This window comes from Erythranthe guttata, chromosome 6 (assembly GCF_056151865.1).
Source record: "Erythranthe guttata isolate IM_541 chromosome 6, IM_541, whole genome shotgun sequence".
NCBI classification, from domain to species: Eukaryota; Viridiplantae; Streptophyta; class Magnoliopsida; order Lamiales; family Phrymaceae; genus Erythranthe; species Erythranthe guttata.
The window spans coordinates 17,528,784-17,546,630 of record NC_142538.1 but is presented as its reverse complement, the minus strand read 5'-3'; the positions used below and the strand labels follow the sequence as shown (position 1 = coordinate 17,546,630).

At 36.9% G+C, this 17,847-nt stretch overlaps 1 protein-coding gene and 1 pseudogene across 2 annotated transcripts; both read right to left on the bottom strand.

Annotated features, from left to right (window-relative positions):
• Window positions 1-1,608: 1,608 nt before the first annotated feature.
• On the bottom strand, window positions 1,609-3,147 carry LOC148770316 (F-box/kelch-repeat protein At3g23880-like). The gene has a single exon (XM_088818946.1). The coding sequence runs from the start codon at window positions 3,096-3,098 to the stop codon at window positions 1,989-1,991; it is 1,110 nt and encodes a 369-aa protein (XP_088675072.1). The 5' UTR covers window positions 3,099-3,147; the 3' UTR covers window positions 1,609-1,988.
• A 9,765-nt stretch (window positions 3,148-12,912) lies between these two features.
• On the bottom strand, window positions 12,913-17,847 carry LOC105969456 (carboxyl-terminal-processing peptidase 3, chloroplastic-like; annotated as a pseudogene). The gene is made up of 13 exons (XR_016031903.1): window positions 17,536-17,847; window positions 17,363-17,444; window positions 17,037-17,167; window positions 16,845-16,935; window positions 16,629-16,706; window positions 16,404-16,492; window positions 16,117-16,269; window positions 15,883-16,011; window positions 15,713-15,801; window positions 15,429-15,480; window positions 15,245-15,340; window positions 14,862-14,906; window positions 12,913-14,663 (listed from the first exon to the last, which is right to left on the bottom strand). The product of XR_016031903.1 is annotated as a carboxyl-terminal-processing peptidase 3, chloroplastic-like (transcript).

Below are 17,847 nucleotides of genomic sequence, written 5' to 3'. Positions count from 1 at the left end.
AACATGAAAGGAGTATCTACGAAACTAGGGGTGAGTTCGGGACGGGATTTTGGGAATTCGGGATTTTCGGGATCGGGATTTCGGGATTCGGGATAGAAATTTTAAATCCCAATTCCGTCCCAAACTATTAAATCCCGATTATATCGGTATCCCTAAATATTTCGGGAATCGGGATTGGGATCGGGAAATCCCATATTTTGCCTAAAAACTAAGAAATATTACATCTTTTTTCCATTAGTATTATTTTATACACTAAACCAACTTGAATATATTATATTCATGCTATTGTTCTTGCCTTATTTAATTTTACCACAAAACTTGGAACAAATAAAATTTTAAAATTTTAAAAATAAGTTGAAACAATATATTTCATATTGTATTTCTCATCTCCTTTACACTATATATATATATATATATATATATATATATATATATATATATATATATATATATATATATATATATATATATATATATATATATATATATATATATATATATATGTGTGTGTGTGTGTGTGTGTGTGTGTATTTTTTTATTAGTTTTTTTTTTCTTTTTTTTTCCTAATTCGGGATTAAAATATCCCGATCGGGATTGAACCAATTCCCTAATACCGATCCCGTATTTGTTCCTAATCCCAATCCCGAATCCCGTAATCCCGAATTCCCGAAGTTTTAGTCCCAAATAGTAAAATTCCGATCGGGACGGGACGGGATCCCGAATCCCGATCCCAAATGCCCAGCCCTATACGAAACACAACAGTTAACATTTGTTTAGACTATAAATATTGATGATTAATTCCACTCGGAAAACAAGAATCAAACTACACATAGTTATTTGCTGTGATTTACACGACTAATTCGACTCGCAAAAACACGAACAAACTGTACAAATGTACTGCTGATGAATCCGACTAATTCGACTCAGAAAACACGAACAAACTAAATTCATACACATGTTACACGCATTTAGTATACGAGTGTAGTTAGTTCCACGCATTTAGTATACGAGTGTAGTTAGTTCCATGTGAATCGAAATTGAACAAACTACTGTATTTCACAATGGTTCGTTCCGAAACAACTTTTGATAACTCGACTTTCACAATAACTTAACATTAAATAAAAAAAAAATTAAATTTAAAAAAAAAAAAGAAGAAGAAAAATCATAAACCAACCCAATTCTTGAAGAACAACATGCATATTTTACTTCTCCGATTCGATTTTCTTGATAGTACGCTTTCAAGAGGGAGTTGTAAACAGATGAACTTGTCCTAATGCCAGCTAAGCGCATTTCATCTAGAAGATCGTGCGCCTGATCTAGCCGACCGAGAGAAATGCACGAGACGTAAACGAGTATATGCGTGCTAAAGAAGATCCTCGAAGTGGTAACGGAGTTAAGCAAGAGAATGAAAATTCCGGTTCGTCTCGACTTCCGATTCTGTAGGTATTTACCTTAAGGAACCGGTTTTAAGAAAGCTTCCGGTCGAGATGATGAAGATTGACGTATAGTTGATTATTTACTTTACTTTTCTTTTTTTTTTTTTCTTTTTTTTTTCGTTCTTTCGAGTGTATTTCAATTTGTATATTTCGAGTGATTTTGGATTTAGAGGCGGACCTCGACAGATTTCCGTTTATCTTTCATTGTTAAATGTGTATATGAATTTTCGTCCACTGAATATCCTCTACGGTCAAAACTGTACTCAGAAAACGAGAATCAACTATATACACGTTCGTTACTCCGATTAATCGGACTAATTCAACTCGGAAAAAAATAGGAATTTCGACTATACACATTTACTGCTGATTAATCCGACTAATTTCGACTCGGAAAACACGAACAAAACTATATACGCATTTACTACCTGACCAATCGTACTAACTCGACTCCCGAAACGACAGACATTTACTAGTAATCAAATCCGACTAATTCAAAATCAGAAAACACGAACTCTCGATACACGTTTTTTGTGCTGAGATCAATCCGACAACTCACAAAGTATTACGCTTCCTCTTGGGCCTGGCGACTTTTTGAACAGGGAAGAAACGGTTATCGACGTAAGGAACGAACAACTCTCCAAAAACCGCGGTTTCATCACAACCCTCGAATTTTCCCTCCCGAGCGTCGTAGACCAGAACTACCTGAGTATCCCAAAACGTCATTTTTCTAATCATCCGACGTATCACAACCTTATCTCCGGCGAAAAACATCGGCCGGAGAGTGCGAATATCTTGCCGCACATTCGCGATACTCATCAACACCTCCCAAGAAGTATTTTTCTCGTTCCTCGTCCAGATTCTAACCACCGTCTCGTGTTTCGCATCGTTGCTGTAAACGCAAAGACGCCCCTTCAAACACGTCAGGAAAATCGGTCTGTCGTTGTTACCCCCCGCGCCAGCTGGCTTCTTTAGAATTTTGAGCTGGTCGTCTCTCGGATCGAAATAGAAGATCTTGACGATGTTCGGGTTATCATCGTCGACCTTGAGCCAATACACCGCCCCGTCGAAATACAGCCCCGATTTGCTGACTCGATCGGTCTTTGCGAACGGCTTCCGCCGCTTTTCCCAGATTCCGGTCCTGCAGGAATAGACGCTGTAGTCCGGCTCCCGCGCTCTTGATATGACGACGACCTTGAATTCGTCGAGAATCGGGCCGTAACACATCCCGGCGCTCGGTAGGCTGAGGGACCAAGGTGAGTGCAATTCCATGCTGGCTCCGGTTGAGGGATTCCACAGGACGTAATACGACAGCGACGGCGGCCGTAGGAGAACCAAGCCGTCGCAAAAGCACGAGACGGACCAGTCTTTAGTGTTAGGGTTTACCATTTGCCGGACGGCGACGAATTCCCCCCCTTCGAATTTGACCAGACAAACTTTGCGATCGTAGTACGACGGTTTCGAGACGAAGAGATTGGGTTGGGAGGACGAATTCTGGTAGCCTCGGATGTAGGTTCGGTGGAATGCCGGATCGGAAATCATGTCCCGCCACGATCTGGAAACTGCTCGGAACCGGAGGACGGACTTCGCCGGCAATTTGAACAGGATGGTTTCTATCACGTGGAGGGGAATGTAAACTGCATTTCTGTTGTTGCCTTCCGCCATGCGGCGGTTGTTGTTGTTGGCGGCGGCGCGTGTGTTGCAGAGAGTGATTTGTTTCTCTCAGTTTGTCAATTTCACTTATATATATAGTCTTCGTACACATCACCGTAATTTAAAAAAGGTTAAATTACGGCCACGCCCTGAGGTAAGGTTAAATTACGAAAAACCCCCTTATGTTTAAATATTTACAACTACCCCTCTTAATTATGAACTTTCTTGCACGTCCACTTTTATGGTGTAAAATTCAACATAATTTTCTAGATTTCGTGGAATGTTCTCTATTTTGTACTCGTTTGGTGTAAAAATGCAGTTTCTAATGCACCACAATCTGGTATTTAGAAGTCGAGAGGCACATCTTATGATCATCTTGTTTCAAAATGTGGAGCTCGAATGAGATAAAAGTGGTACAAACAAGAGAACATCCAATATAATTTAGAAATTTCCACTGAATTTGACACCAAAATGGTGGACGAGTGTAAAAAAGATTCACAATTGAGGGGTGGTTATAATTACGCAAAAATGAAAGGAGTATTTATCAAGCACAAAAGTTAACATGTATTAAGACTAGAAATGTTGCTTATTAATTCCACTCGGAAAACAAGAATCAACTACACATAGATAAAACGCCCTCTCCCGTGAATCATTTTAGTGCTGTAGTGATGGGGCTAAACCGGGCGTTATCTATGTCTAGCTGCTTGAATGTGTGGAGATACATGATGTCGGCTGAGCTCCCACCGTCCACTAATATCTTCTTAACCAAGAAGTTGGCCACCGACGTTGTGATTACCAATGCATCGACATGATCTTCATCTGGACCTCAAGGTTCGAGGAGTTGAAGACTATGCTATGATCAGGTCTTCGTATCTGATAGATAGATGCGGATGGAGAGGTGTGTTCTTGATTCCATCGTGCTGACCGAGCGAGAGAGCATCTCGCATTTTGTGAGTCGCCACCCGCCGGTCCTCCGGAGATAAAGTCAATGACTCCCCGGGTGGGTTGATTATCATTGTTATCTGGTTCGCGCCGATGACCCCCCTCCTCTCGACGTTGCGGTTGATCTCGACTGTTATCTCGGCATGGAAGGTCATCACAGCGCTTGTTTCGAGGCTTCTCGATGTATTCGCCTAAGTGGCCTTATTTGATCAACTTCTCAACTGCTACTTTGAGTTGTGCACATTCCTCGGTAGTATGTCCTCTATCCTTATGGAATCGACAGTAGTGATCCGATTTTTCTCGTTTCGCATTTGGCTGCATTGGGCGTGGAGGTTCTGCTAGACCTCTTTGTTCTATCACATGAAGGATTTCTGTGAGGCGAGTGTTTAGCGGAGTGAACCGATTGTAGGAGGAAGATGATTGGCCTTGAGGTGGAAGTGGTGGACGTCAACCATCTCATCTTCTAACGTCCTGTCGGTCATCTTCCCTCTTTCTCCTGGGAGGAGCATGGGTAGAGGCTTCCTCTATTCGTACGTATTTTTCGGCTCGTTCAACAGTTCCTCTAGGTTGCCTGGAGGCCTTCCGGCTATAGATTCTTTGAACCTACCTGGCTTCAAGTTTTGTTGCATGATCCCGGAGAGCATGTCTTGCCCTACGCTTGAGACTTCGTGGACGGCTTCCACAAAACGCTTAATGTAGTTGCGGAGCGTTTCGTTGTCTCTCTGTACTACAAAGAAAAGGTGGGTTGGGGTCTTGGCATACTGTTTGTTGATGGCGAATTGATTGGTAAAGCGTGTTGACAATCGAGCGAAAGTGTCGATCGATCCTGTAGGTAGAGAGTTGAACCTATTCATGGCCCGCTTGGAGAGAGTGGTGTGAAATATTTTGCACATTGCAGCATCTGTTGGGCCATACAAATCTGCCATGGCGTTAAATTTCTCTATGTGCTTTTGTGGGTCGGTGGTCCCTTCAAATTGAGGTAACCCCGAGATCTTCACTCCTTGAGGTAATACCTCGTTGAGGATGTCCATGGTGAAAGGACTGCGTCTTACTAGGGGTCATTCTTCCGCCAATTGGATTGTTCAATTGGTGGAAGGAATTTTGGCGAGACATTCTGCTGTTTACCTCGTCTTCTCCCTCATTAAAGAGAGGAACTCTATGTGGAGACGCATTCCCCCGTGGGGGTGAGCGCTGACGTTGCTGTCTGGGTTGTGCCCCTTTGTGATTGGTGGATAGTTGCACTCGGGACCGTGGGTCCGATGTGGAGGAGGAGACACTTGTTTGGTTCTGGACTGGCGGTGGTGCCATAGGTGGCACCACAGGTGGAGCCATAGGTGGCACCACAGGTGGAGCAGGTGCTGGTATCGTGTTGGGGGCATTTGATCCCATCGTGGCGATATATTGGGTCACGGCCTCTGTGGCAGCGGGAGTTGAGGCTTCTGCTATCATGCGTTGGAGCACATCCTCGGTCATCTGAACTGTTCGGGGAGCAGGGAGTGGCGGATCGGCGAGTGGTGGGTCCTGAGGGGATCACCTGAACCTCGCAAGGCGGATCCAGAATACGTGGAGGAGGTGGCAAACCAGAGCCTCCGCGGATTGAGAGGTTGTTAGCAGTGTCATTTTCTCTCCGAGCGGATGCCTCAGGAGGATCTTGCTGGCTACGTGATCTGGTTTGCATTTCCACAGGCGGCGTCAAAATGATGATGCTAATTACTTAGATCACATGGGGTAGTGTAAAAAACGAGCTAGGAGAGCAAAGCGGATCAGTAGCTTAGCAAATTGATGATCCTGAGGTCCCTGCAAAATAAACACACGTGAACTTAGCCGGTGGTTGTTCCGGCGGAAACCCCTCCGACGCTCAAGTCAGATGTATGGATCGTGGAGATAGTAGAGAGAATAAAACTCTAGATTGCCTGTGAACAATAGAACATACCTTAACAAATGAGTAAAAACTTCTATTTATATGTCGTTGATTGGGTTGGGTTTACTTTGTTGGTCCCGAGCTTTATTCTGAAGATGCTTGGGCTTTCGTGTAATGAGCTCAATTATTAGATAAATTTGGGGGCCCATTAGGTTGGCCCAATTATATATATATATATATATATATATATATATATATATATATATATATATATATATATATATATATATATATATATATATATATATATATATATACTAGTGTAGAGCACCGCGCAATGCGCGGTGCCGGGTGCCTCGGGTGAATACAAGAACTTATCGTATTATGTTTTTCGATATACTTTCATAAATCGATTTTTAGGCTGCATCTTTTTTTATCTTTTTTTTTACGATTAGGTAAAATTTGGGTGGAGCGACTGGTAAGTATAGGGGTGATTCTTCAATTTTCAAAACTGTGTCGGACGGGAGGTGGATTTGTTGTCTTAAATATCAACAAATCGATCAAATTTTACGATTTACGATTTATGAAAACTTTAAAGGTATTATATTATTTATGATAAACTTGTGATAATAAATGTGGCGAATATTTTGGATATTGAAATCAAATTTGTAATTAGGGTGGAGCGGCTAGGAATATGGAGTAAGTATAGGGGTGATTCTTCAATCTTCCCAACTGTTTCAGCCAGAGATGTGGATTTTCGGAAATTACAACTTGATTTCCACTTGGGGGCATTTCCGGTTTAAATACTTTAAAATGGTATATAATATAGGGACCAAAATAGTAATTATAACACGTTTATTATAAATAATATAATAAATTATTGTTTTCTTAAATCGTAAATCGTAAAATTTGATCGTTTTGTCGATATTTAAGATTTATTTTAACATTTGAATCGACTTAGGTATGAATAATTGAATCGTAAGATTTGAATCGTAAATCAAAAGATTTTAAACTCGGTATTGTGAATTTTCGTAAATTCGCAATACCGAGTTTAAAATCTTTCGGATATTGCAAGAGAGATCCACTTTGGGGTTAAATCTGCAATTTGGGCGGAGCGGCTGGGAATATGGAGTAAGTATATGGGTGATTCTGCAATTTTCAAAACTATTTCGGCCAGGGAGGTGGATTTCCAGAAATTACAAATTGACCCCAACTTGGGGTGAATTTCTTGTTTAAGGACCAAATTAAAAAAAAATGTATGTAATATATAGGGACCAAAAATCGTAAAATTTGATCGATTAGTTGATATTTAAGATTTATTTTAACATTTGGATCGGCATAGATAAGAATGAATTGAATCGTAAATCATAAGATTGTATGCTCGTTATTGCGAATTTTCGTAAATGTGGCGGATATTTTGGATATTGAAAGAGAGATCCACTCTTTGGGGTCAAATTTGCAATTTCAGCGAGGGAGGTGGATTTTCGGAAATTACAAATTGACCTCCACTTGGGGGCATTTTCGGTTGAAAGGCCGATATTAAAAATGGTATATAATATATGGACCAAATCTGTAATTATAACATGTTTATTATATATAATATAATAAATTAAAGTTTTCTTCAATTGTAAATTGTACAATTTGATCGTTTTGTCGATATTTAAGATTTATTTTAATATTTGAATCGACTTAGGTATGAATAAATTGAATCGTAAGATTTGAATCGTAAATCATAAGATTTTAAACTCGGTAATGCGAATTTTCGTAAATGAGTCACACGCGATTATAGCTAAGGAGGACTTGAAACATACTGCGTTGGTGGCGGATATTTAAGATATTGCAAGAGAGATCCACTTTGGGGTTAAATATGCAATTTGGGTGGATAGGCTGGGAAGACGGAGTAAGTATAGGGGTGATTCTGTAATTTTAAAAAATGTTTCGGCCAGGGAGGTGGATTTCCAAAAATTACAAATTGACCCCCACTTGGGGTGCATTTCTGGTTTAAGGACCAAAATTAAAAATAGGAATAATAATATAGGGACCAAAAATCGTAAAATTTGATCGATTTGTTGACATTAAAGATTTATTTTAACATTTGAATCAACATAGATATGAATGAATTGAATCGTAAGATTTGAATCGTAAATCATACGATTTTACGCTCGCTATTGCGAATTTTCATAAATGTGGCGGATATTTTGGATATTGAAAGAGAGATCCACTTTGGGATCAAATTTCCAATTTGGGTGGAGCGGTTAGGAAGATTGAGTAAGTATAGAGGTGATTATGCAATTTTCAGAACTGCTTCAGCTAGTGAGGTGGATTTTCGGAAATTACCAATTAACCTCCACTTGGGGGCATTTTCGGTTTTAGGACCAAAACTAAAAATGGGATATAATATAGGGACCAAAATAGTAAATATAACACATTAATTATAAATAATATAATAAATTATTGTTTTCTTAAATCGAAAATCGTAAAATTTGATCGTTTTGTCGATATTTAAGATTTATTTTAACATTTGAATCGACTTAAGTATGAATAATTGAATCGTAAGATTTGAATCGTAAATCATAAGATTTTATACTCGGTATTGCGAGTTTTCGTAAATGAGTCACCTGCGATTATAGTTGAGGAGTCGAAGCATACTGCGTTGGTGGCAGATATTTCGGATATTGCAAGAGAGATCCACTTTGGTGTTAAATTTGCTATTTGGGTGAAACGACTGGGATAATGGAATAAGTATAGCGGTGATTCTGCAATTTCCAAAATTGTTTCAGTCAAGGAAGTGGATTTCCAGAAATTACAAATTGACCCCCACTTGGGGTGCATTTCTTGTTTAAGGACAAAAATTTTAAAAAAAATGTATGTAATATAGGGGACCAAAAATCGTAAAATTTGATAAATTTGTTGATAGTTAAGATTTATTTGAACATTTGAATCGACATAGATATGAGTGAATTGAATCTTAAGATTTGAATCGTAAATCATAAGATTGTTTGCTCGTTATTGCGAATTTTAGTAGATGTGACGGATATTTTGGATAGTGAAAGAGGGATCCACTCTTTGGAGTCAAATATGCAATTTGGGTGTAGCGGTTAGGAAGATGGAGTAAGTATAGGGTTGATTCTGCAATCTTCACAACTATTTCAGCCAGGGAGGTGGATTTTCAGAAATTACAAATTAACCTCCACTTGGGGGGCATTTCCGGTTTAAGGACCAAAATTATAAAAGGTATATACTATAGGGATCAAATATGTAATTATCGCAAGTTCATTATAAATAATATAATAAATTAAAATTTTCTTAAATTGTAATTCGTAAAATCTGATCGTTTTGTTGATATTTAAAATTTATTTTAACTTTTGAATCGACTTAAGTATGAACAGACTGAATCGTAAGATTTGAATCGTAAATCATAAGATTTTAAACTCGGTATTGCGAATTTTTGTAAATGAGTCACACACGATTATAACTGAGGACGAGTCGAAGCATACTGCGTTGGTGGCGGATATTGCAAGAGAGATTCAATTTGGAGTCAAATTTGCAATTTGGGTAGTGCGGCTGGGAAGATGGAGTAAGTATATAAGTGATTCCGCAATTTTCAAAAATGTTTCAGCCAGGGAGGTGCACTTCCAAAAATTACAAATTGACCCCCACTTGGGGTTCATTTTTGGTTTAAGGATCAAAAAAAAAAAAAGGTTTAATAATATAGGGACCAAAAATTGTAAAATCTGATCAATTTGTTGATAGTTAAGATTTATTTGAACATTTGAATCGATATAGATATGAATGAATTGAATCGTAAGATTTGAATCGTAAATCTTAAGATTGTATGCTCGTTATTGCGAATTTTAGTAAATGTGACGGATATTTTGGATAGTGAAAGAGAGATCCACTCTTTGGAGTCAAATATGCAATTTGGGTGTAGCGGTTAGGAAGATGGAGTAAGTATAGAGATGATTCTGCAATCTTCACAATTATTTCAGCCAGGTAGGTGGATTTTCGAAAATTACAAATTAACCTCCACTTGGGGGGCATTTCCGGTTTAAGGACCAAAATTATAAATGGTATATAATATAGGGATCAAAACTGTAATCATCACAAGTTTATTAAAATTAATATAATAAATTAAAGTTTTCTTATATCTTAAATCGTAATTTGATAGTTTTGTTGATATTTAAGATTTATTTTAACTTTTGAATCGACTTGGGTATGAAGGGATTGAATCGTAAGATTTGAATCGTAAATCATAAGATTTTAAACTCAGTATTGTGAAATTTCGTAAATGAGTCACAAACGATTATAGCTGAGGAGGAGTAGAAACATACTGCCTTGGTGGCGGATATTTCAGATATTGCAAGAGAGATCCACATAGGGGTTAAATTTGCAATTTAGGTGGAGTGGCTGGGAAGATGGAGTGAGTATAGGGGTGATTCTGCAATTTTCAAAATTATTTCAGCCAGGAGGGTGGATTTCAAAAAATTACAAATTGACCCCCACTTGGGGTGCATTTCTTTTTTACGGAACAAAATTAAAAAAAAAAAAGGTTTAATAATATAGGGACCAAAAATCGTAAAATTTGATCGATTTGTTGATATTTAAGATTTATTTTAACATTTGAATCGACATAGATATGATTGAATTGAATCGTAAAATTTGAATCGTAAATCATAAGATTTTATGCTCGTTGTTGCGAATTTTCGTTAATGTGGCGGATATTTTGGATAGTGAAAGAGAGATCCACTTTGGCCTCAAATTTGCAATTTGGGTGGAGCGGAAAATAGAGTAAGTATAGGGGTGATTCTGCAATCTTCACAACTATTTAAGCTAGGGAGGTGGATTTTCGAAAATTACAAATTAACCTCCACTTTGGGGGGGCATTTCTGGTTTAAGGACAAAAATAAAAAAAAATGTATTTAATATAGGGACCAAAACTGTAATTATCATAAAAATAATATAATAAATTAAAGTTTTCTTAAATCATAAATCTTAAACTTTGATCGTTTTGTTGATATTTAAAATTTATTTTAACATTTCAATCGACTTAGGTATGAACAAATTGAATCGTAAGATTTGAATTGTAAATCATAAGATTTTAAACACGGTATTGCGAATTTGCATAAATGAGTCACACGCGATTATAGTTGAGGATAGGGGTGTAAACGAGCCGAGCCGACTCGTGAGCTCGAAGAGCCGGCTCGTAAAAAGCTCGAACTCGGACTCGAGATTTTCGAGCTCGAGCTCGAGCTCGCGAGCTCGAGCTTTCTGATGAGCCGAGCTCGAGCCGGTTTTCAGTTGTTCATGAGCTCGCGAGCCGGCTCGCGAGCCGGATTTATTATTATTTTTTTCTTATTTTTTTTTATTTTTTATATGTTATTTTTATTTAAATAATGTATAATAATGTAAAATATTATAGAAATAAATACAAATATTAAAAATATATATAATTACAATTTAGTTTTTATTTTTTATTTTTTTAAATAATTTTTAATAATAAAATAATAATTAAAAAAATATTTATAAAAAAAAAAAAAAAAAAAAAAAGACAATGGGCTCGAGCTCGAGCTCGACAAAACTGACACGAGCTCGAGCTCGAGCCAAAAAAAGAGGAGCTCGCGAGCTCGAGCTCGACAAAATAAACTCGAGCTCGAGCTCGAGCCAGCCAAAAGAGGCGAGCTCGGCTCGAGCTCGGCTCGTTTACACCCCTAGTTGAGGAGTAGAAGCATACTGCGTTGGTGGCAGATATTTCAGATATTGCAAGAGAGATCCACTTTGGGGATAAATTTGCAATTGGGCTGGAGCGGCTGGGAAGATGAAGTAAGTATAGAGGTGTTAGAGTCAGGGAGGTGAATTTCCAAAAATTACAAATTGACCCCCATTTGGGGTGCATTTATAGTTTAAGGAACAGAATTAAAAAAAATATATATATAATAATATGGGGACCAAAAATTGTAAAATTTAATCGATTTATTGATATTTAAGATTTATTTTAACATTTGAATCAACATAGATATGAATGAATTGAATCGTAAGATTTGAATCGTACACCATACGATTTTATGCTCGGTGTTGCGAATTTTCGTAAATGTGGCGGATATTTTGGATAGTGAAAGAGAGATCCACTTTGGGGTCAAATTTGCAATTTGGGTGGAGCGGTCAGGAAGATTGAGTAACTATAGGGGTGATTATGCAATTTTCAGAACTGCTTCAGCTAGGGAGGTGGATTTTCGGAAATTACCAATTGATCTCCACTTGGGGACATTTCCGGTTTTAGGACTAAAACTAAAAATGGTATATAATATATGGACCAAAATAATAATTATAACACGTTAATTATAAATAATATAATAAATTATTGTTTTCTTAAATCGTAAATCGTAAAATTTGATCGTTTTGTCGATATTTAAGATTTATTTTAACATTTGAATTGACTTAGGTGTGAATAATTAAATCGTAAGATTTGAATCGTAAATCATAAGATTTTAAACTCAGTATTGCGAATTTTCGTAAATGAGTTATGCGCAATTATAGTTGAGTCGAACCATACTGCGTTGGTGGCTGATATTTCGGTTATTACAAGAGAGATCTACTTTGGTGTTAAATTTGCTATTTGGGTGGAATGGATGGGAAGATGGAGTAAGTATAGCGGCAATTCTACAATTTTCAAAACTGTTTCAGTGGATTATCAGAAATTACAAATTGACCCCCACCTGGGGTGCATTTCTTGTTTAAGGATCAAATCTGTAATTATTCAAATTGTTACTCGGAAACAGTACAAACCTAAAAACAAAACTTAAACGTACGCTACGAACATGATAGACGATTCAAAAAAAAAATTTATGCGACATACAATCAAATTTTTGGTTTTCAAATTTACCAAGAGGTATGAAAATACGAGAAAGATCGGATTACAAGTGTCGATGTGAATACCTTCAAGTGCTTGAAATCTTCTTGTAATCTGATATATAGGAAATTGAAAAGCAAGAAGAAAATAATAAATGGGAAAACAGAGAATGAATATGAGGTGAACGTGTGATTCCTCACCCGATTTTGTTGCATTCAAAAGTTCTGAAAATGCAATTATACGATCCAGGTTGCTTAAATTAAAGACCTAATAGCCCCAACTACGAAAACAAATATTCATAGAAGAGAGGGAGGGCTTTTTGCGATCGAGCAGCGATTTCATCCGCTTTCTTCAACAAAAGAAACAATCATAGAAGGAAATAGGGAAGGCCTTTTGAGATCGAGCAGCGATTCATCCACTTCCCTAAAGCACCAATATGCGCAGAGAAAATTGGAAAATATGAGAACACAAATCGAAAACTGCCGGAATTTATGCCTCGTGTGTCCAGTCGACGGAGGCCGGGAAATAAGGAGGTGGTGGAGAGAGGGAGCGAAAATTTTGAAGGATAATGTACAAGAAGTAAATCGTAAGGAAAAAATACAAATGAAGTCCAACGTCAAACGAAGTCGTCGGAAGCGCAAAGCTACTCGTTAGAGTGGCGCCGTCTACAGATGTGGACGAACTCAACTCCAGCTGAGAATTCACTCGGCCAAATAAAATCAGCTATAAGAAGTAAACTTCACTGGAAGACATCAATATAATTCTTGAAAAAGCGGCAAACCTGTATACGAACAGAGAGAGCAACAGCAAATCGAAGCCGAAACACCAAAAAAGGGCTAACCTGTAATTGAACATAGAAAACACGAAGAAAAAGAAAACAAAGGAAACAATGGCTGCGAATGAAGAAAGTAATAAAATTAGATTGGTTGAACACAAAAAAGAGAAAATTACAGGAAAATAGAAGAGAGTCACCTGCACCACGACTCAACCTTTGGAAGCCATAAGCAAAGAATCCCTTGCATAAGAGGCATCGTGCTGTTTCATCTCCTATATCTATGTGTAAGGGAACTAAAACTTAAACCCTAAATAGGTTTTATAAAGGTGTTGAAATCAAACAAATCCAAATGCTAGAAGAACACATTAACCAATTACATCGGTGTATATTCTGCAGATCATTTCAATATTATCATACCCTACTCACCATACCAGAACATTAATCATAAAGAAGTAAAACAAACTTTTACCTTTCCTCTCTTCTACCAGCAAATTTACTTAATTTTTATTTCTCAAACGACTAAATGGCTATGTTCTCCCTTTCCTTCAGTTCTTCAAATTATCCCAACTTGCGTGAAAAGAAAAAAATATATATATATAGGCAGAAAAAATCCCCAAAATAAATGGAAAATGAAAAATTACCTCGTACCAAGACATATACAAATAAAACGCAAAACACACAGACGATTCAATCTGCTGTCCAGGCCTCACCTGACCGATCGCAAACCTTAAACAAAACGAATTTGAGCAAAAAGGTAAAGGCTGGTTTAAAAAAATATCTAAATATATTTTTGTTGAAAAAAAGAGAGTGCTTAAGTTGAAAAACCAATGAATGAATTTGAGTAGAAGGAGACGATAACAGTGAAAGTTAGGTTTTCTGTAATAGATAACTTATTGAATCCAAAAGGGGGAAAAAACGAAATTGGATTAAAGATAAGGAATAAAAGAAAAGGGAAAAGAAGGAGCAAGAACGTCGATCAAAGACCTCTCGAAAGAAAAATGAAGAGAAAAGACAGGAATTACGCAATTGGAGGAGACAAATATACACAGATGACGATGACATAGCACGAAATTGTTAAATTGGACAAACCTACTTCGAATTCCAAGTAAATAATGTCTCCAAGTTTGTTGATACCTTCAAATCCATGTTGACCTGTACATTAGGAAAATCCTCGTTAAAGAAATAAAATTTCCGAATATTATTTTATAATTGAAAAAAAGAATCCCAAATCTTCAATATCTGTTCCAATCTGATGAAACATATAACACGAAGAATTAATACAACATCCAATAACGAAGGGGTTTTTTTTTTTTTTAATAATTATTATTAATGCGCGGACAACGACCTCACCTTCCCAATCTTTTCAGGCTCACCGAAGCAATCTAAGTAGTCATCCTGAACAGATATGTCAAAAGTATAAAAATGATGAAGTTTGTTAAAAACAAGTTAGTTGCGCAGACATCTCTCGTGCATGCAAAAACTAACACATGTACATACATTCAAGTAACCACATAAAAATTCGAAAACAGTTGAAAGATTCAAACAAGTCGCACAGAAAATACGAAAAATGTCCTGCAAGAAAACTGTGAAAGAAAGATAAATCCTGATCATCTTGATATGTAAGTAACTGTATTAATGGCTTTCACAGGTTTGGTTAACTAATGAAAACCAGAGATTGCATAACCTATTTTCTTAATGATTTTCCGACACAGAAATGTGGCAGACAAACTCACCTGTACTTGAAAGTAGATTCCCATATCAATAAGCACGTTTTGCACGGTTACATGGTTGTCTAGGTCCTCACCAGCCATGAGCAATGCGCATGCAACCTATAAAAATATAAGAAATTTAAAACTGAAACACTGTTCGTCTTTTGATAAAGGTTAATTAAGCGAAATTACAACATATCCCACTGACTGGAAGGTAAAATGAGTAGTAGGCAGTCTTGTACTGAACAATGCGGCGGTGACTGCAGAAATCAAACCAGAAAATCTTAAAGACCAAAAAAAGACGAGAAGGAAAATAAGTCTAAATGTTGGAAACTGTTATAATTGGTTCGGCATACTACAGCAGGCTTGAAATCGTTCAAAGGGCTTGGTTTATGGAAGGACCGGACTTGATAATTAAGGTAGTTATTTTGTAACTTTATTTAGACTATCTTTTTTTTTTCAATGTCAGAAGTTTGAGTATTATATACTCACAGTGGTAATGAGTATTTTGACAAATCCTTTTCTCCTTCAATAGTGGTAATTAAATCTATCATCTGGCCTGAGGCAGTTTGAAATTCAACCTGAAAACAGGGCAAATATTGAATTCAACAATTGCAAACAAATATTTTTGTTGGATCATCATAACTGAGTAGTTAATTTACCTCATTGAACAAATCAAGCAGATCCACATAAAAGAGACTTACTGGATTGTTTCTAAGATCCAATATGTATGATTGAACACCTTGACTCTCCACCTCATGAACCGTATTCTCCATCTCCAATGCTGCGGTCTATATAACACGATCGAAATTACCTTTTTACCCTCGTTCGTCAATAATACGGCTAAATTCTATCGATTTTCATGAGTTGAAAAAATGCTCGAGAAAATGAAATACCTGAGAAAAAGTTGCTAATTTCACATATCCCGTCTTCGATAAATGTCCGTCTGGCAATTTGTGAGGAATTATAGCACTCGATATCGGCGAAAGCTTGATTACTTCACGGGGTATATTAACCTCTCTGATATAAGAACTCCCGAAGTCATCAACCTGGATAAACATAAATGCACCAATGAAGTTCAAAATTAATTAACCAGCTTTCACAATCGACATTTACAATTATATTAAAAAAAATTATTCGAAAAACAGTATTTATTTTTTAAATGCAAGTGAAGTGTTCTTACAGTGTGAACTTTTACTGTAACAGTTGTTCCGACATGTCCCCTGAGCTTTTGTGCAGCTGCTTCACTTGCCACTCAGTCGAGTCTTTTACCTATTATGCACCACAAAAAAAAAAAAAAAAAAAAAAATCATCAAACCGATTATTAGAAATTTTGTTTATTATTTTTTATTAAAACTATTCATCAATAAACTATTGTTCTAGTTTATTAAGTACTAATGTAAATTACCGTTTATTTCCATTAGCTCATCTCCTTCGCGTATACCAGCTCTCGCAGCTGGGCTATTCTTTATACACGATAAAACAACTTGAAATAAAGTAAAATAGAAAATTACATGCCAATCTTGGGAAAAAAAAAACTTCATAATTAACCAAAAAAATAAAGCAAATCAATATTCGATATTATAATTTATAAAAAAAAAGTACGGAAATGCGTAAAGTCAACCCACCACGTGTCCTGTCTGCGGTTGAACGTTGATAAATAAGCCGACACCTTGCAAATTTCCGTCGCTTCCTATTCTAAAACTTTGATATTCCTGCATGTAACAAATATATACACACAGCCCATTAATGTACGAAAAATGGATCATAAGTAAAATTTGAATTAATTAATTAATTAAGACAAGAAAAAAAATACCTTACGACTGATTATGTGCGTAAAAGGATCTGTAACAGTCGAAAGCGTCCCTTTAATTTTATTATACGCAGCATCTTCTGATGTAAGTGGAAACATTTCGACCATCGTTTGTTGTAATTTTAAGTCCTAATCTGTAAAACATAAGTCCCCTTCGAATTATTAGTTCATTGATTCGGACAAGGATAAAACCGATAAACGACAAACACGAAGCTCTCATCCTAATGTTGGCAACTATTGATTCAAGAACACAACTACATTCATTTTCAAAACTTGAAAAACTAATCAAACGAAAGAAGTTCGACGAGGGGCATTTTGGTCTTTCTTACCCTGATGATTGAAAGTTGGATCCACAAAGGTTTCTCTAATCAAACCCCATGCCTCCACAAGTGTTCTTTGTACAGTATTCACCTGTTTCAAAACAGAGGTAAGAGTCTGATTAAAATAATATTTAGTAATATGAAATAAATAAATAAATAACTTCTTTTTTTTTAAATATTACCTCACGGTTGTGAGAAACAGGAAAAGTTACAGTCAGTGATTCAGCAAACGCCGGCGAATCACAGAGCAACGACACGGCGGCGGCGAAACCGAGCAATCCTCGGCCGACCCTTTTAATCAAATCTTTGTTTTCAGCTGTAAAATATTGATTATCGGCTTGTGGGCAGATGTTCTTATTACAGAAAACGAGGTTCGGAGAAAGATGATTCTTGTTTCTTCTCCGGCTGTTGAGACTCGATAATCTGAAAGAAGAGAAGAGATTTGAGTGGAATTTGGAGAGCAGTGAGATATTCGACAAGGCGGAATCGAGATT

Bases quoted from the DNA above. Each gene is read 5' to 3' on its own strand.
- LOC148770316 (XM_088818946.1), bottom strand. From the start codon at position 3,098: ATGGCGGAAGGCAACAACAGAAATGCAGTTTACATTCCCCTCCACGTG.